General features: G+C 32.3%; 2 protein-coding genes and 1 pseudogene across 3 annotated transcripts; all 3 read left to right on the plus strand.

Moving 5' to 3' along the window:
* The first annotated feature begins 219 nt into the window (after positions 1–219).
* On the plus strand, positions 220–2,757 carry LOC107889814 (probable cyclic nucleotide-gated ion channel 14; annotated as a pseudogene).
* Positions 2,758–4,248: 1,491 nt separating this feature from the next.
* LOC107888383 (zinc finger protein CONSTANS-LIKE 4-like) lies at positions 4,249–5,342 on the plus strand. Its single transcript, NM_001326746.1, is given in 2 exon segments — positions 4,249–4,944; positions 5,022–5,342. Coding segments are annotated over 2 exon segments (1,017 nt in total).
* A 12,483-nt stretch (positions 5,343–17,825) lies between these two features.
* On the plus strand, positions 17,826–19,555 carry LOC107888384 (protein ENHANCED DISEASE RESISTANCE 2-like). Of its 2 annotated transcripts, none has more exons than XM_016812482.2 (2): positions 17,826–18,831; positions 19,056–19,555. In XM_016812482.2, exons 1-2 carry the CDS (start codon positions 17,965–17,967, stop codon positions 19,101–19,103), a joined length of 915 nt encoding a protein of 304 aa, XP_016667971.1. In that variant the 5' UTR covers positions 17,826–17,964; the 3' UTR covers positions 19,104–19,555. The 2 variants fall into 2 exon arrangements, with proteins under 2 accessions (XP_016667971.1, XP_016667970.2); XM_016812481.2 differs by having other exon boundaries at positions 19,063–19,555.
* Positions 19,556–21,030: the final 1,475 nt, after the last annotated feature.

Here is a 21,030-nt window from a genome sequence, read left to right on the forward strand (position 1 = left end):
TTCCCAATTTCATTTTTTCCCCCCTTGAATTTCCATGAACGGTAACCTTTCTGACGTCTAGGTTCAATAACAATGGCAGTAGTACAGATATAAAGAAGGCAGTGCCAGTATACAAAGCAACAGTCCCTTTGTTGAAAACTGAAGGAGGTCATTCTGATAGTAATAGTAATAGTAGAATTCCCAAATTTGGAAAATTCAAGGTTTTTCCAGAGGATCATGAGCCCAGGAAGGAAAGAATCCTAGATCCTGGCAGTGAAACATTCTTACAATGGAACAGGATTTTTCTCCTTTGGTGCTTAGTAGCTTTATTTGTTGATCCATTGTTTTTCTACATGCCTTCAGTCATCAACAAAGACACTACATCTTGCATGGATACTGATTTAAATCTAGGAATCATCGTCACATGTTTCCGAACACTGGCCGATGCGTTTTACGCATTGCATATAATCATCAAGTTCCACACCGCGTATGAATCGCCTAACTCCCGAGTATTCAGGAGAGGCGAACTTGTTACCGACCCTCATATGATTGCCAGCAGGTACTTGAAATCAGATTTCTTCATAGATCTACTAGCTGCCCTCCCTCTTCCCCAGGTACTATATGAAGACCTTTGATGCCTTGGATTGCAAGTAATATTAATGTTCTGTCATAAATACAATTTTTCCTTTTTATGGCAGATTATGATATGGTTCATTATACCAGCAACAAGGAGCTCCCATGGTGACTATACTAATAATGCATTGGTGCTGATTGTTTTAGTGCAATATGTTCCCCGGTTGTATTTAATCTTCCCTTTAAGCTCTCAGATTATAAAGAATACTGGTGTTGTCACAAAGACTGCTTGGGCTGGTGCTGCATATAATCTATTGCTTTACATGTTAGCTAGCCATGTATGTGATAGTTTCTTACTCGACTTAAATTCCCTTCTTTTTTTTCTCCTAAAAACGATTCGGGTTCGCTTCTTGTAGGTATTAGGGGCATCATGGTATTTGCTGTCCGTTGAACGACATGTAATATGTTGGAAATCTGAATGCAGAAAAGAAACTAGCCCTCTGCAATGCAATCCCCATTACCTTGACTGTGGCACATTAGGTAACAGTGGTCGCCGGAAATGGGAAAACGGTACCGTTGTGTTTACTAAATGTCATCCCGATAACGATATCAGTTTCGACTATGGGATTTTCGAAATTGCTTTGACAAAGCAAGTACTTTCTTCAAGCTTCCTTCAGAAGTATTTCTATTGTCTATGGTGGGGTTTGCAGAATTTGAGGTATGCTTTATGTAACATGCTGTACTATAAATAACTTATTTATGGACATTTTTTATGTGTAACTCTGCTTTTCTGAATTTTCAGCTCCTATGGGCAAGCTCTAAATACAAGTACATTTGTGTGGGAAACCTTGTTTGCCATACTTATTGCCATCTTGGGTTTAGTTCTGTTTGCCCATTTAATCGGAAATATGCAGGTATCTTCGATGCCCTATATACGATTTCGTACTGCTTTCGACCTTGGGTTCAATTACCATAAATATTCTTCTTATAACATGCATTGGGCCTTACTTAGACCTACCTACAATCCATCACTGTGAGACTAGAGGAATGGAGGCTTAAGCGACGAGACACCGAGGAGTGGATGAGACATCGCCAACTCCCTCAAGACCTGCGAGAACGTGTTCAATGTTTCGTTCAGTATAAGTGGCTTGCAACTCGTGGTGTGGATGAAGAATCGATATTACGAGCCTTACCCCCTGATCTCCGTCGAGATATCCAACGCCATCTATGTTTGGACCTTGTCCGGCGTGTAAGTTGTTCGTGCTACTTTCGTGCACTTAATATCATGTTGGTTTCGGTTAATGACATGCAAAGTGATTGGTTTCAGGTCCCCTTTTTCTCACAAATGGATGATCAGCTACTAGATGCCATATGTGAGCGGTTAGTATCGTCTTTAAGTACTCAAGGAACCTACATTGTTCGGGAAGGTGACCCTGTCATGGAGATGCTTTTCATTATCAGAGGGAGGTTAGATAGTTGCACTACAAATGGAGGCCGGACCGGTTTCTTTAACTCGATTAATCTAAGACCGGGCGATTTTTGCGGTGAGGAGCTACTTTCTTGGGCTTTACTTCCCAAATCTTCTTCCAACTTGCCTTCCTCTACAAGAACTGTAAGAGCATTAGTTGAAGTGGAGGCCTTTGTATTAAGAGCCGAAGATCTCAAGTTCGTGGCCAACCAGTTTCGACGTCTCCACAGCAAGAAGTTGCAACACACGTTTAGGTACCATTCTTACCATTGGAGGACATGGGGTGCCTGCTTTATTCAAGCAGCTTGGCGCCGACACATGAAGAGAACAATGGCTAGAAACCTTAAGTGTGATGGAGTGGGACCAAAGGCAACAAGGGGAAGAACACGGTGTCGTGTCTTCGAAGTCTTCCCATGAAAAACTGAATCTAGGTGTGACAATACTAGCTTCAAAGGTTGCAGCAAATACAAGGCGAGGAGCTCAGAGGATGAAGGATGTTGAAATGCCTAAGTTGCAAAAGCCCCTAGACCCAGATTTCTCGGCAGAACCAGATGATGAGTATATCTCCAACATTTTATATCTGTAATGGCTGTCGTAGGAACATGGTATGGTTCACATAATTTTACATTGTTGGATGATGTATAGAGTTTCTACGTAGCAGAAGTGAACTTCTCTAACATGTTAGCAACACTATTCAAAGGCTATATATATAGATTATGTTACACTTAAGATTTAAATGGGTATTTTGGTAATATGTTGGGTAAATATACATTTTGGTATTTGAATTTCGCTTCAAGGTTTAAATTGGTACTTAAGGTTTTTTCTGTCCAATTAAGTATCTAACCTTGGCCATAACTTTCAATTTGGTACCTAATTTTTTTTATCCAATTAGCTACTTGAAAATGACTTTTTTGATCAAATTAGTACTTGAACTTGACTTTATAGTTTAAATTGGTTCAAATAAATCATTTAATGTAAGTATTAATTTGGACAAAAAAAAAACAAGTTCAGGTATCTAATTAGACAAAATAAACTTTAGGTATCAAATTGAATCATAAAGTTAAGTTCAAATACTTAATCGGATAAATAAAACTTTAAATACCAATTTAAACCTTGAAGCCAAGTTTAAGTACTAAGATGTATATTTCTCTGATATTTTTGGAGTATTTCATTTACATCATTTTAGTACTAAAGAAGGCCAATGCCATAGGCCCATAGACCCATTGGCCATTTCTTCTGAGGCTAAAAGCCTAGTAGCAAAAGATCCCAGAAAGGCTTTAGGTGGGTTTGGATGCGCGGTGCGTTTATTTGCGGTTAGTGTAAAAATAGCGGTAGCGGTAAAATTAGATACTGTAACGATACTGTAGCGTGAGGCAAAAAATAAGCTAAACGCACTGCACTTAATCACCCATCCAAACTCACCCTTTGTACGGATAATAGATTGGTTAAATATGCCACAAATCCCTGTGCTCTTTATAAATTTAGCGTTTCATCCCTGTACTTTTTCTTAAGAACTCCTACTTTTTTAGATTTTAAAATTTCGGTCTAACTATTAACATTGTCAAAATTACTTTGTTAAATTCAAATTCATTACAAAGTCATTTTTTTAATTACATGAAAAATAGAGAAATTAAATTTTTAAAAATAAAAATATAGAAATTAAATTTTAAATTTATAAAGAGTGCATAAACTTATGACAAATTATGAACATATTTTAAATATGCTTCCTCTCAAATTGAAATTCATTTTTAATGCATTACAGTAAGGTTGAATGAAGGGCTTAGTTGATACAATGAAACTTTAAAGACTCAATTATAACATTTTAAACTTTTTAGGGACCAACTCCCAATTCAGCGATAGTTTGAGGATGTATATTAAATTAACCCTATTAATAATTACGGCCCATCCTGGAACCAAAAAGGTAAGAACAGGAAAAAAGCTGCTTTCTCCACTGAAAATGACAACTCACTGCACTCCACCCTCCAGTTTTCAACCCTGAATAAAATCCTTCTATTCGGCTAAGCCTCATCCACGTGTTCACTCTTTATTGGTGTCTTTAGATCTCCCCTGTCCCGCACTGCACCGTCATCGACAACTTGGTCAAAGCTGCAATCATGACAGAACCCAACAAAAACTCGAGCCTCAAACTCACCTTTCAGAAAATTTCAGACACAGAGAAAGAAAAGGAGAAAGACGGTAGATTTGTTTAACCCCAGCAACTCGTTGAAATGGCGTCCAAGTTGTGTGACTCATGCAAATCAGCGACGGCCACTCTGTTCTGCCGTCCTGACTCGGCTTTTCTTTGCCCCAACTGCGACTCCAAAATCCATGCCGCCAACAAGCTAGCCTCCCGTCACGCTCGGGTCTTGGTCTGTGAAGTTTGCGAACAAGCACCGGCTCACGTCACCTGCAAGGCTGACGCAGCCGCTCTTTGCGTCACTTGTGACCGTGACATCCACTCCGCTAACCCTCTCGCTCGCCGGCACGAGCGGGTTCCTTTGGCTCCCTTTTACGATTCCGTCAAGCCCAACACAGCGTTTAACTTCCTGGACGACCGTTACTTATCCGACGTTGATGGAGACGCTGACAGCAGCAGGGAAGAAGCGGAGGCAGCTTCGTGGTTGCTTCCTAACCCTAACCACAAAGCACATGAAAGCCCGGACGTGAACACGGGGCAGTACGTGTTTCCCGAGATGGATCCGTATCTAGATCTGGATTACGGTCATGTGGATCCGAAAATGGAAACCCAGGACCAGGAGCAGAACAGTTCTGGAACTGATGGAGTGGTCCCTGTCCAAAGCAACACCGTCCAAGCTCCGATGGTCAACGATCACTGTTTCGACATGGAGTTCACTACACCAAAAGCCTTCCCTTATGGCTACAACTACAACTGTAACTACAACCTTCACTGTCTTAGCCACAGTGTAAGCAAAAGAGCAGCTACTTCATACTTCTTCCATAATTAAAGTTCGAACCCTTCACTATCTTACTGTTTTTGCAGGTATCATCTTCTTCTCTGGATGTTGGGGTAGTTCCAGATGGCGGTAGTACGATTACGGACATATCAGTCCCGTGCGCGAAAGTGACGGAGACGACTCATCAGGCGGTGCAACTCTCATCGGCGGAGAGAGAAGCGAGGGTGCTGAGGTACAGAGAGAAGAGGAAGAACAGAAAATTCGAGAAAACGATACGTTACGCTTCTAGGAAAGCTTACGCGGAGGTGCGGCCGAGGATTAAAGGAAGATTTGCAAAGCGCAGTGATGTTGAAGTCGAAGTCGACGGCGGTAACATGTTTGGATTTGGCGTCGTTCCGTCGTTTTGAAATTAACTAAGGTAGCCGTGTAGTAATATTCTACGTTAAATTTTGGAACTGTAATTTTCTAAGTGTTTTTTTTTCTTCTTTTCTTTCCTTTTTACTTCATTGCTCACTAAATTAATAGGTAAAGAAGATGAAGGTAGGGTGATTTGTATAATCCAAATAACTATGGAATCTGGACCATTGATTTTGTACAAGTCTCATTTTTATGTTATTAATACTCTGTTAATATTTGTATATTTTTATGTGCCCAAAAATAATTGTATATATATTTTAGGGTAAATTACATTCAAAGTTATCTTATTTTGATAACTTCAAATTTTCCTCCATTTCTCTATTTCTCAGGGAACTATATGCCAAATCTAACCATATCCAAGCAGGCAAGAAAATAGCAATCAATTAAAAGCAGAAATATCAGAATTTTCTTCCCTTTCCTGAACAATAAAAAAATAGAAAATTAAAATAAAATATTCACTTCAAAGCTTGGATTGATCTCAAAAATCCTAGAACACGTTCGAGATTTATTATGGAAGCGGCAGAGCAAAATGCCGGCAGAAGCCAAGTCTCATCGTTTTAAAAGAATTGACAGTGTAAAAGTTCTGTTTGGTTTCTGAGAAAATGCTGAGAAAAATAAAAATCAATTAGAAAATTGGAAATCATGAGCTTGCCTCTGCTTTTTTTTTTCTCGGATTCACGCATTAATGGGAAAATACAATTTTTTAAATATATATGGAATTTTATTTTTCTTAATTCACGTTTCAAGGAGAGCCAAAATAGCATGGCAGAGTTGAAATTTGGTTCTTTGTTCTTGCTTGGGGTTTGAACTTGTTGCAGAGTTTGGAACAAGGAAAAAGGCTTTTGGAATGGAAAAGTGTTTATGAAATAATTATAGAGAGGTGTTTAAGTTTTAATTAAAAGTAAAAAAAAAAAAGTGTAATTAGAGGTGTTCATGGGCCGCGTCGAATCGGATTCAAGTCGAGATTCAAGTCGAGTTTAAGTATGATATTAATATACTTTATAATTGTTCTAACTTGGCTCAGCCCGAAATCTGAGTCTAAAATTTTATTCGAACTTGTCTATATTTGCAAAAAACTAAACCAAGCTCATTTTAAGATCGTCAATATTATTTTAATATTTAATAATTTTATACATTTTTATTTACTAAAATTTTTTATACAGTATCTTAACATTATTTTAATGTTTACATTAAAGTAGTATTATATATTTAGTATAAATTTTTTTTAACGTGTTCTAAATTATATAATATATAAGAATAACATAATATAAAGTATTATAAACTTAAAACGGGCCTAATTTTTGTCCAATCTCATTTTTCTAGCCTAATATTTTTATCCAAGCACTCCAAAATTTTGAGCGGACCTTCAGGCATGGACAGATAGCCCGATCCATGAACAGGTCTACATGTACTCATTTAATTGGTTAATGTGCTACTCCGATAATCTATCAATAGATTAAAGTAATTTTTAACAGTAGTGACCAATTTGAATAGTTATCTTAATTAGAATAACTAAATTGAAAAAAAAATAGAATGATCAAAATAAGATAAACTTTATTTTAGGGTAACATTGGATAATGTACTTTACCCTATTTTTATTATGACTATCTTCTCACTCGAAAATATATATAACAATTAATATTAGGGATAATATTTGACACATTAAAAATATATATTTTTATTTTACAAGTAGCATTAAAATTTTGTTATATGCTTCCTTTTTAAAATATTTATCTTTTTAATATTTTACTGTATTTTATAAGACACTTGTCAACCTTTTAACAAATCTAAAAATTCTATTGGCATTGTATTAATATTATTCCTTAATATTAATATTTAAATAAAATATTGTTATGTCCGGAACAAGGTATGTTATGTCCCTCGTATGCGAGTCCCACAAGGTCAATTTAAACCATGCCCTACATATGGATCAGATACCAACGTGACAAGCGAACCACTCTCTAAATAACATCCAAGTATCTCAAGATCACAACAGGCCCCTTTTTTATATTTAGAAGAGCTGCCAATAATGTTTCCAAAATTATATCGATGTAGATCATTAATTTTTGGTTATCGGTATAATTAATTTATCTGATTTAATTAAAATAAAAAATAGATAAAATTGATTTTTAATTCGATTCAACATTTTTCGAGCAGTGACGGAGCTAATATGTTAATTTTGGAAGAATCAAGTTAAAATTAAACGTATTATATAACGACCGATTTAAACTTTGAGGGCCGATTTATATTTTTAGAAGGGCTATAGTATATTTACAAAAAATTAAATTGTAAAAATTTTAAATTTCGGGGGCCATCTCAACTAGACTTCGCCATTAATTTCGAGTGATATGTAAGTTAATCAATTTAACTCCTATCTCCAAACCTGTATCCCAACCAGTTCGGATTAAATAACATTGCCAAGGAGATCCCAATCTTCCTTTGTTGTTTACTCTCAACTTCCACCTCCACCTCCACCATTTTTTTTTCTCTCTAAGCTAAATTGCTTTCAAGCTCTCCACAATTTCTCATCTCTCAAATTAGTCACCTATGGCTCTTGACCTATCGGGTGAGTGCCTTCAACTTTCTTACCACATTCTTATCTCAATAAGGTATCATATTATTATTTATCGGTGATTCTTAAGACTCATGCAACATCAAATATTATTCTATATATTGATGCAAATATCGTTGTATCAAAATTGAAATTCATATATCTATTGCTCTAAAGCGAAAAATGCATGAGCATGGAATATTTTTATAAGTATAGTTTTTGGTACATGCTTTACATTGGGTTGATTATTTATTTGTATCCAATTATAGAGTGAAGTTTTGTAAGTTAAACTATGCTCTAAGTCCCTATGTGATTCATATATTTGGAATTTAACCCATTTACTTTTATTTTCAGGAATATTGTCCTTCATTTTTAGATTTTAAAATTCAAGTCTAGTTCTAATAAAAATAACGTTAAAAATATTTATTAGGATTTTTTTCTTAAAAGCACTCATTTGAAAACGTCACGAAAATTTTCTATTGTTGGAATAGTATTCTTGAAAAACTTTAGTGTCAACATTTTAATTTAAATAGTTAACAATAATAACTATTTAAACTAATTAATGACATTATAAAAATAAATGAACCAAATTCTGTGAAAAATTAAAGTACATAGATTAAATATCAAGTTCCAACATAGTCTAGGGATCAAAATTAAAATTTGACCATTGTTTTATAATGTTAAAAAAAAACCAATAAACCTAAAAGAAATTGTAGACCACATATTAGAACATGGTAGGTATGTCATGTGTAAAAAGGAGAAAAAAAAGTAGTTTAAACATTATTATTATTATCCACACTTCAATATTTTTAAAAAAATTAATCTTAGGTTGTTATTATATCTGTTCTTTTTTATACAATATCTAGAACTACTCATAGCTCATCTCTAATTCTTAAATAGAAATATAATATGCTTCAGCGTATTCGAATCCACATATTCCTACATTAATAACAACGCAAGTCAATCGAACTAAAATTCAATCAACATCCACACAATTCCTCCAATCAATTTCAGCACATGTTAAATTAAATGGTGAATTATTAAAAAAAACCTATAAAAAACACATTAAATTAGGTGTAACATCAATTTTTTGTTTTGTTTTTTCTGTTTCTTTTCCAATAGGATAATATCAATCTCGTGATTACCCCCTCAAAAAATTATCAAACTCGTGATAATAAAGAAAAAAAAAAGAAAAGAATTTCGTGAACAAACTAAACAACAAACATAAAATAACAGTGAAAGTTTGTTATTGTTTTAGGTTACCTTGCATTTTGAATTTTGAGCTCTTTATCTATTTCTTAGTAGAAATGACTCAATTGTATATTTAGTATATGTATTTAATAAAAATTATTTATTTTGGTATATGAAAATATCGGTGTTAACTTTTATCGAGAGTTAAAGTTATTATTATGCCAACTTTAAAAACTGTCACGGTAAATTAGATAGTGATAAAAAAAGGTATAACGCCAAAAAATAACCCCTAATGTTTGATTGTTTGGTCATTTTGACCCTTTATGTTTTTTTTGGAGCACTTTAGTACTTAACATTTTTTTGTCAAATTAGTCTATTTTTAACGGATATGCTGACGTGGCCGTTAGTTGACTAACGGTCAACACTGACAGTTCAAATGTAATTAAATACTGATGTGGCACTATTTTGTCTTATATACTACATCAACAAATAATTTTAAAATTATTAAAATTATTTTAAAATCATCATTATCATCACTGTGTCTTCTTCTCCATTGTTTCTCCCCATCATTCATTTGCTAATGGAAAGAAACAATGAGAAGAATAAATGGTGATGATAATGATGATTTTTAAAACCATTTGCTGATGTGGCATATAAGATAAAATAATGTCACGTTAGCATTTAATTATATTTGGACTGTCACGTCAGTGATTAGTGTTGATCGTTAGGCAGCTAACGGCCACGTCAACGTGTTCGTTAAAAATAGACCAATTTGACCAAAAAAAAGTTAGGTGTTAAAGTTTTCAAAAAAAAACATAAAGCACCAAAGTGAATAAACAGTTAAAAGTTAGAGGTTATTTTTGGCATTATGCCATAAAAAAGACAAAATTAAATAGTCGGTGATCATTTTATAACTTTTCGGTGTCCTAAAAAAAATTTTACTAATAATTGAGTGACTATTTGTAACTTTTCATAATTGAATGACTAAAAATGAATTTACTAATAGTTGGGTGATTACTAGTGTATTTTACCCAATAAGTAATCAGGCCCGATCAATTGAAGGAACCCAATCGCCCAAATCAGGCGATCAACTGGAAGTTTTTGGTTCATCGCCAAATCTCAAAACCCTGGCTTTAGGGCTTATCAGAAAGATTCTCCCTCTGAATTTTCCGTTCTCGGCAACTGAAATGGCCAAGGAAGCACAAGTTTTGCGCCCATGGTTTCTGGATTTGGTACCGGTATTGGTGGTTCTCTTGATTGCTGCTCATGTTTTCGCTTTGGCAAGTTTTTCACTCTTCAGATTTAACCATTTCTATTTTATTTTCTGTAAATTTGATATTGTGATCCATTGTTTTACTTGTTTATAGGTTTACTGGATTTTCAGATTAGCTACTGACAAGCAGCCCCAAAGAAGAAAGGCACACTAAGCTTACATTATATTGGGAAGTTGAGAAATATTAGGTTTGTGAAACACCTTCCTATTTTTTCTTGCTTTTAGTTCGTTGTTTCTTACTGATTTCATGATATTTTAATGAATATGGTTAGTGGCAAGTCTGCTGCAATCGTTGTAAACCATTAATCCAACTATTCGATTCATTTGAATTAGAAACATCTTTGTTCTTCCAAAGGAGAAGTGTGGTTGTGGATATAAATCAAAATAGATTGTTATTTATCACTGTGCAATACACTTGAAACTTTGATTGTAATTCAATTGTACACATTTGAATTTTTTTCCCATATTGGTTAAATATAATTGATTGATTATGCAATAAATAAATGTAAAATGGTGTTACCTCTGTTAATGATCTGTAATAATTGAATCAAAATCTAAGTACCATGTATACAATTGCACTAAATAAAAGTTAACGTATAATATTACACATTAAAACAAAGTTTTTCTGTAGTTTTGATGTTTATTCCCTAGTATAAAACTTTGAGCTTTCTTATCCAGTTGTGCTTTGTTTCATTAAGAGTTGATATTTTCGTACATAAAAACATTTATTTAGTTGTAGTCCTATTAAATGGCCACTGTAACCTTATTGGTTTCTGGTGAATGTTCTTGTTGTGAAATGAGAAGATGTATAAATGCTATGTACTCCCTCAGTCCAATGAATTAAGTATTGGACAAATTTTCAATCTTTGAATCGGAGGTTTAATATGATTTTCCAGAGCTAAGAGGGTTTCATTATGGTGTATTATAGAGTAATCTGTGGGTGTAAAACTTCTCAGTATGATATTTGTGATATTGTATTGTCTCAAATGCCTTTGCCTAAAAGCATCTAGGAGTTTTTACTTTTTAGGTTAATGACAAATACGATGTCTGTCTTGGTTCAGCAAATAATTGTGTTTCTCCAGAAATGCATTGGCTAATCTTTTATTAAGGCCTAGCCAAATAGAACATAGAAATGCTAGCTAACAATTTATATTATCACTGATGGTTATCATTCTTCACCAAGGTTACCATTGAATATGAACTTTATTGTTGCACTATGATTGTGGGGAAAACTTGATGTCTACCAAAATTGATGTTAATTGTTTTACAGTTTACATTGAGCACAGCTCTTTTAGAGAAATCCTAACAATTGAGGATTTAAGATGATTTAATGACTTTTTGTTTGACAATGATTTAACCCGTCTGGTTTCAAGACAGAGAATGTCTTAAATACATAAACTAGTTAGAAAGAGTTTCTTTTCCCCGAATTTTTGGCTGCAAGTACATGGGGACTTGTGTTATCTTAATTGCTTCCACTGCTTGGATACAGTGATCATATAGGTCTGTATTCATTTGTCAATGCAGATTCTAAGTTTGGGTATTGCCTTGTTTCATTTAAGTTGATTGTAGCTCTCCAATTAGCTAGTTTCTCGGTCGTTGTAATTGCCGATAATCCTAGTCTCTCCCTTTGTCCATTCTCTAGGAAAACAAACTAACTATTATTTTTGTTCTTTCACAGGAGGTTACTTTCGCTGGATTTTATTCCATGTAGAGACAGAGGTTTATAAAGAGTATAATTTTTTGTGATATCTATCATTTGCCATGTAACTTATGTTTAATTGAACCTTAGATTTGTTTCATATTTCATGCTTGTACATTGTTGTTCTAGATGTTCTTGACTTTACCTTTATGCTTACCCTATTGTGTTGGATTATTATTGCTACTGAGTATTTGTTAATGGATTCATGTTTCCTTCCATTAGCCAGCCAAGCCAAAGGGACATATTTGTTGAATATCCAGCCATTCTTGTTTTGCAATAGTGTCTTCAACAACAACCTGGTTACTTCAGCCATATTGGGGTTATTTTTCCAATTACACTTAAATCATTTTCATGATCTATAATAATAATGGATTGAGTTGCTGCTAACCGTGTGATCTTTTGTGATTGGATGAGCAATATGCGTCTCATTTATCTTTTGGTCTTGCTAATATTGTTAAAATCTTTAATAGAATTGATGTTGCAAGTCATTCGAGCATCAACTTAGATGGAAAATTATCAAATGACCATACTTTTAAAGTATGGGTAATGTATTATAAGAGTTACAAACTTTGTTGTGATTGAAGTGCAATATGTGCATAATTTGGTTTTGGTCTTGCAGTGTCATATATGTCTATATTATTATTATTTAATCCTGCTGTTGTTTGAGCATCCTACTCAGTTGAAAAATTATCAAATAATCAAACTTAAAACTTTTAAGATAATAGTCACAGATGTGATCTAATTTATTTTTAAAATAAAATAAAATTTTATTCTTTGAAAATTTTGGAATTGACTCACTGAGTGCTCTAAGATTTTTAGATTCCACAGTCAAAGGAATTCCTGGTCATAAATAATACTATTTCGGGATGTGATTAGTACTCATTTTAGGAATGTGAATAATAATAAATATTAATAATCTTATCTAAACATAATTAAATATTATTTGTAACTATTCTAAATAAGTATTATAATAAATTATTATGTAATTATGTTCAAATAAAATTATTAGTATTTATTTATAAGTATTTCACAATATTTTTATTTTATTTAATGATGAAGTGTAATGTCATTATTCGTCGATGGTACATAAAATATGTATATTGACAGTGCATCAAATATTCTCTTATTTGGTTGTTTTAAATTTCTTATGTTTGTTAACTGTTTTATTTTTTTTATTTTTTTTATATTTTTTGGTCATATCTATAAGCCCATTAATATATATATAGGGCTTATATAATATATATTGAACTTATCTGTAACATATTGTGTTTATAGCTATAGTCATAGATGTATATAATATATATTATTAATTTCGGTTGATTGGCCCCAACCAAATTGATTCTGTGACTAATTTGATTAATCCGGTTAATTTATCCTAATTACAATCATCCGAAGATTAAGATAGAATGGACTTGAATTATTGATTGTAGTATGAATTTAATAATACATTTATTGTATAAGCAAGATCACATAAAATAAGTGATGCATGAAATTACGTTATTAATTTACATGTGTTCCTTCAAATAGGTTTTTTGGTTGCTTTAATCGTATTGTTGTACCCATAATTATCCATACAGAAGTTTAGAATCAAAATTTAAATCCATTTTCATTTGGTTTTGGAAATGGTAAAAATATAGCATTTTTTTCTTTTTGTTGGGTCATTTTTAGCCTTGCACAAGTTATCTAATATACCAAGAAACATGTAAATACCAAACCTAATAATGTAAAAATTGTCAATTTTATTTTTATGAAACACAATAAGGTAGGCATTAATTGAGGATGGGCATCTCAATCCCATTTTCAAACGAGGAGGAGACAAAAGCAAAAGTCGTCGTCCTCGTCAATTATTAAAACTGATCAGAAGATGCTGCCATTTGCAATCACATTATATATATATATAATATGTAAGTACGTACGTGTGAGCAATTTTATATAACAAAATAAATAAATAAACAGGCCATAAGAAACAAAATATCAGCTTTCTTCGGTTGGCACTTCAAATGAATTGAATCCTGTGTAGTGTTGTACACATGATGCAACGTGTCCTGACAACAAAAAAACACGTGATTATGCCTTTCATTATTTATAAATTTTGGGTTATAATAATTTATCCCGTATACCAATTATATCCAAAACTCTCTATTTGTTAAAAAAAAGCTTGGGTTGTTTAATAGAATTCCTCTTACCCTACAAGTAGTTGATACGCTAAGGAGGTTTTACTTAAAATAAAAGAACAAAAAAAAAATAGATACATGGAGGTTTAATTAGTAAATCACTTTCATTCTGGATTCTTTTACATAATGAAGATTTGATTCTAGGTTATGTTTCGGGAGAGTTTTATCGTTGTGGGATAGAGTCAACAAAAGTAAAGCGCTTATGATTCAATCAGGTACGTATAATTTATAGACTTCGCAACAATGATTCAAACGATTAGATATTTTTTGTGTTCTATAAATATTTAACAGAAACATTAACCACTAAAACAAATGTTGGATTGTACATTATAATTAGACTTGTTCATGGGTTGGGCTAAGTCGAGTCATGACAAAATTTTAGGCTTGTTTGATAAGTTTGGGCTCGACTTGAAAAATCGGCCTAAAATTTTACCCAAATATGACCCAGATAAAAATGCTAAAACTCAAGCTCGGCCCGTCTGTATTAAGATTTTTTATATTAGTTTTTTAAAACAATATAATACATCAAAATCACTAAAAATATTAAAATAAATATTTCTCAACAAATTAAAAATAAATTTTTAAAAAATTATACTTAAATAACACTAACATAGATGCAACTTAACAAACAAATGCCGCTGAAATAGTAGCAAAATTAACAATAAAATAAGAGTTATATAATATTCAAACAATAACAATAAAATAATAGTGAAATAACAGCAAAACTATGAGAAAACAATAAAGAAAAGCAACAACTTTTTTTCTTTTTTCAAATTTGAACTGGGCTGAATCCGAGTAAAAGAAAACCTTATTCGAAAATCGACCCGATAAATCCTCTCACTTTTGAAGCAGACCTTTGGATCCGCTTAACTCATGGATAGATGTAATTATAATTAACTGAAAATATATATATATATATATTTGTGAATCGGCAAAAAGATAAAGATAAAATATGATTAGTGTATTAAATATAATGATATCATCAACATCGACGAAGTCAATTTTTTTGTCCGACGGTTCAATTTTTCTATTCCTCTCTAAAGTTTGTCTTTGAAGTTGCCTCACCTTTCTTGTCTCTGTCTCATTAAAACTTATTTATTCTTTTAATTTCTATTTTCTTATGAATTGCAAAACATTATTGCTCATACACCAATTTCGTAAATCTAAACCATTAAATGCTACTTTCTATTTAAATATCTTGACATATATCGGATTGAGTTTTAGTTCAATTGGTATGAGTATTATTTTTAATGTAGAAGTACGTAAATTTGAGTGCTCTGAAACGTATTATCTTCCTATTCATGGGTTAGAGAGGAATTATGGGTAGTTTTACACATTCTATCAAGAAAAGTAAATATGATCAAAATCTATTTCGAGATTATTAAAAAAAACCCTTGATATATACATATATTAAATACTTATTTGCACTATATTTAAATATTCTATCAAAATTATTCTTTTACTTTGCGAAAGATGTAGATTTTGTTCATTTATTTTTAATTCGGTCATTTTTAGTCCCTGTACTTTTTAAATTTTAGAATTTCAGTCCTCACTTAATGATAATTGTTAAATTCATTCAGTTATTTTCAAAATTTGATGAGACAAATATATTATCAATTGTGTAATGCCATGTCAGCTTGTTATTTCCATATTACTCACTAAAAATTTAGTTAATGGATTAACGATGATTTTTTACGTCAAGAATGAAATTCCAAAATTTGAAAGTATAGGAACTTAAAATGATCCAATTAGAGAATATGGATTAAGTCCACAACTGTATGCATAGTACAAAACTAATAATTGAATTTAATTGAACAGATTTATCCGGTACTATTTGGATCGAGACTAAAACTTCAAAATGTGCAATAACTAAATTTGACCAGATTAAAAAATACGAGGACTAAAATTGACCTATTTGAAAAGTATAGGAACTAAGATTGATCAAATTAAAATATAAGGACCAAAGTCATAGCTTTTGTAAAGTACATGGACTAATAGTAAAATTTAACCTTTAAATATTTAGTCGAGAAGTTGGTGTTTTAATGTACTTTTAATAACCGATTAAGTCTTAGCTCAATTGCTATCGACTTTGCTGCCAGTACAAGAGGATGTGGGTTCGAGTGCACTGAAGGCTCATTATTCTATTGTTTAAAGGTTGGGGAGGGGCTATGGGTAGTTCTAAGCATTATATCAAAATGAGTAGATATGATAAGAACCTATAATAAGATTACCACGAAACTTTTACCAAAACTCATATGCGATTACATCTTGTCGCCCGCGACGTTGCTTTTCTTTTTTTTTTCTTGTCGAGACCATTGTCGCGACATCATCTCGTAAATACGAGGCACACCCCATAGTTCAAATAAATATATTTTAATAATATTTTTTTTATTTTTATATTAAATGTGTTATATGTTAGTATTTATAATTAATCTAATACTTGAAGGAGGTTTAGATGGATGGTATTTCATGTAAATATTGAGTTATATTTATCCCTTACTTTTGGGTAGTGAAAGGGAAAAAATATAATGAAGGGAGTCACTTAATTTGGTTAAATTAATTATACCATTTATCATGCTTATTAACTTAATAAGTTTGGTCATCAATTATGAGCATCTGCCAGCTTCTTTTAAATGGCAGAAGAATAAGACAGTTTATGATATTTGGTGTATGATTATTTTTTTTTAAATATGATATTTTAATATCATGCGATGGCCTAATGGTTAAAGGTATTTATCGTTTCAAGTATGGTTTAGGTTCGAGTCGTGTTAGTTGCGTTTATTATTCTTGCTTATTCAATACTTTTTTTAAGATAATTTGATATGTGATTTTTAGTTGTTTTATTTAAAGAATATAAAAAAAACTATTATAATAATATTAATTATCATTTAAAAATATATATTAATCTTTTTTAGTTATATTAATATCTAGTTTATCCATGACACAAACTCTATTAAGAGATTTATGATAAATATAGATTTTGCATTTTGTTTTTTTGTTTGAACCATTATAATTATAATATGTACTAATTATATAAATATATATTTTAAAGGCTAATATATTTTATATTTATTTATATATTTTTTCCAAAAAAATTGTATATTTGATATTTATATATAAATTTTATTTTTAAATCTTGATAATTAGAATATGAATTATTTGTCGAAAAGTTATATGATGGTGATAATTTTAGAGCAGTGGATAAATTTTTAATAAATCTGATATAAAAATTTATACTTCTCTATATCTTTTATAATTTTTATTTTTTAAAAAAACTAAATTAATATCATTTAGCTTTTGAGATGAATTTTGATAATAATTTTTATTATAATAAAAACAAGTATGGGAGACTTGCATTATCTTTATATTATTTAAATGGTTGGATTGGGAATTAATTTAAAATAAATATTTTTTTTATTTTTAAAATTTTAAATAATTTATTTAATTATTTACGCATAATACACATGGTAAGAATTTTGGTACTAATAAACTTCTTTTCCCGCTCGGAAACGAAGTGGCGCTATTGTAATTTAGTACAAACCCAAGGATATATTTACTTGTACCTTTTATCAGTCCCTCCTCCACTCTACATACAAAGTACACCAACCTTCTCTCCCCCCCCCCTTCTCTCTGTCTCTCTCTATCTGCGTTCTTGTTTTTTCGTATTAAAGACAAAAAAGAAGTATTAGGAAAAACAGAAAAAAAGAGGAGAGTGATAAATATCATGTGCCCGACTACTAAGCAAAAACACCGAGGCTCCGCCATGGATTCCGCCGCCAAACCCTCCGCTTCCCTCCCTGATTGGATCACCGACTCAAAAAACGGTGGATCCTTGCAACACGTGGACCTCGATACTGGAACCAACGGTTGGGCGTCACCACCAGGTAACCTCTTTTCTCTCCGTTCCCTTAATTACCTCACTAAACGACAAAAAGCCCCCGCCGGAGACTACCTACTCTCTCCCCTCGGTATGGACTGGCTCAAGTCAACTACCAAGCTCGACAACGTACTCGCCCGTCCCGACAACCGTGTTTCTCACGCGCTGAACAAATCTCAATCCCAAGGCAAGTCTATGAAAAGCTTCGTTTTCGCCGTCAATCTCCAAGTCCCTGGCAAAGATCATTATAGCGCGGTTTTTTATTTCGGTACGGAAGATCCTATCCCTCCCGGTTCGTTGCTCTACCGATTCGTCAACGGAGATGATGCCTTCAGGAACCAACGGTTCAAGATCGTCAACCGGATTGTCAAAGGCCCATGGATCGTCAAAAAGGCGGTGGGGAATTACGCAGCCTGCTTATTAGGTAAAGCTTTGACGTGCAATTACCATAGGGGACCAAATTATTTGGAAATTGATGTCGATATCTCCAGTTCGGCGATTGCTAACGCGATTTTGCACCTCGCTTTGGGATACGTGACAAGTGTGACAATCGATATGGGATTTCTGGTGGAAGCGCAGACGGAGAATGAGTTGCCGGAAAAGTTGATCGGTGCGGTTAGGGTTTGCCAGATGGAGATGTCCTCTGCGACTGTGGTTGACGCACTTACTCCACAGATTCAACCGGCGGCGGCGCGTGTAATGGGTTGTTCGAAGGTAAATCACCATAAGTCCGGTGATGACGAGGATGATGATAAATGATAACTCTTTTTTCCCCTTAATTTTAAATTTAATATTTTCAGTATGTCAAATGGTTGTCCCTTTTTTAGAGGGGATTGATGGGTATAGAAAATAAAAATTAGATAACAAATAACAAATGTGCTCTGATTTTCCATATCTGTTCATTTATTTTTTCTTTCGTTTTCTTGGGGCTTTTTGAGTTTGAAGGAAGTGGGGGAAAGCAAAAAGACAGTGAAAGAAATGAATGAAGTGATGTTTGTTTGGATGTCATTGTTGCGTTGGGGACAATTGCTTTGTGGTGTGGGGAATATTGTGTCACTGCCGGCAACTTTGCAACTGTTGAGATTTTGGTGGGTAAAAGATACGTCAATAAAGTTGGAATAGGACGGTGGCTGTGCGGCGGTTCCTGCCAATCCCGATAACGCCAATAATGTTTTCATCATATTATCACTCACAAATCTTTACTGAATTGCAACTGTATGTCCTGTGGATTTTATTGAATCATTTCTCATCATTAGGAACTATTAATAGGGAAATCGATACATATTTTGATGCATCAATGTCATTGTTTCTAAAATAAATGCATTAGAGCAATGAACAAATTAAAGTCGTGCATTTTGACTGAACTGTTGAAAATTGTTTAACTTTGTCATTATCAAAATTCTGATGTCGGAATCAATTTTACAGTGATTTTAGAGATGATTTTGTTGTCGTTCTCTTTAATTTGGTGAATGCTCGACTCTTATCATATTAAATGCTTGCAATCACTCTAAATATGTTGTGCTTGAATTGTGACAAAATTAATTGTCAACGTGTCATAATGTTCTATCGATACTGAAATTAAAGCTTTTATTGTGTTAATAGAGCTTATCCTTAACTATTTACGACTAGAATTTGCTATTTCTTTTCTCTAAATTGTATAGCCTTATTCATCAAATAAATTAATAAATTTATCTTTAAAAAATATTATTAAGATACCATGATAATAACCATCCCGAAAATTAATTCTGCTGCCAATATTGCTAAGATTTAATTTTAAAAAGTTGTACCAAAGGGTTGAGTTACCCTAAATATTGACATGATATGATATATACATATTCATGTCTTGCCGTTGCAAAAATGTTACACATATATATATATTTCTGTCGTTTTCAAAATGTGCAAAAACTACAAAGTGTATATATTATTACATTGTTATATGTTAAAAAAATTAAAACATGTGAAAGACTAGAGTTATCTATTTTAAAAAATAAAGTAGGAAAAATAAAATAAAAGATGTCTTCTTTTTCTTTATTTAAAAAAGAGTAAAAAGATGGAAAAGTGGAAGTGTAAAGCGTTGGTTCCCACTAATTCTCACTTTAAACATTTCAAGACATTTTCCCCTTATTTTAAATACATAAAATAAAATATTTGGTAAAAATTAAAATACGCTTACCCCACATAGCGTGGCAGACTGTTCATTTGCTGGATAGTCTTAAATTTGCACCGAAATCTCCTACTCAGAAATTACTATTTTTACTGTTTTGATTTTACATTGCTGTCAAAACAATTTGTATTTTTTACTATTTATGTTAGTCAAAATGCTGATGTCATAAATCTACCCAATAAATATTGAATTCTATAAGTAAATATCATATTATGCTTTTGAATTATTATTGTTTATAGAAAAGAAAATTCATTGTTTTACAACCAAAAATAAATAAATTTGATCATGGGTCGGGTTACTCATAGGGAGCTGAAGTGAAATTTTAATTTTTAATGGTCTTAGATCTTTATAATTTTAAAGGATTAAATTAAATTTTTATAATTTTAGAGGGCCAAAGTATAATTTTATCTTTACTAATTTAAAATTTTAAAATTTTCTAAATAACCAAAACAACAATTTTCCATTTAGGGGCCCCCCTGGATTCGCCTCTGTCACTTGTTTAGGCTCAAAAGTCCGTTTGAAAAGTGGAGGATTTTAGGTAAAACTATTGACCCAAAAAATAGGCTTAGATTAAAAAATAAGACCTACCTCGGTTCAGCCCGAATAAATTGTTTTGTTGTTATTTTGCTTATTATTTAGATATTGTATAACTCTTGTTTTATTATTAATTTTACTACTATTTTATAGGTATTTGCTTGATAAATTACAATTATCTTAGTGTTATTTAATTATAAAATTTTCAATGTATT

This window comes from Gossypium hirsutum, chromosome D13, assembly GCF_007990345.1.
Source record: "Gossypium hirsutum isolate 1008001.06 chromosome D13, Gossypium_hirsutum_v2.1, whole genome shotgun sequence".
NCBI lineage: Eukaryota > Viridiplantae > Streptophyta > Magnoliopsida > Malvales > Malvaceae > Gossypium > Gossypium hirsutum.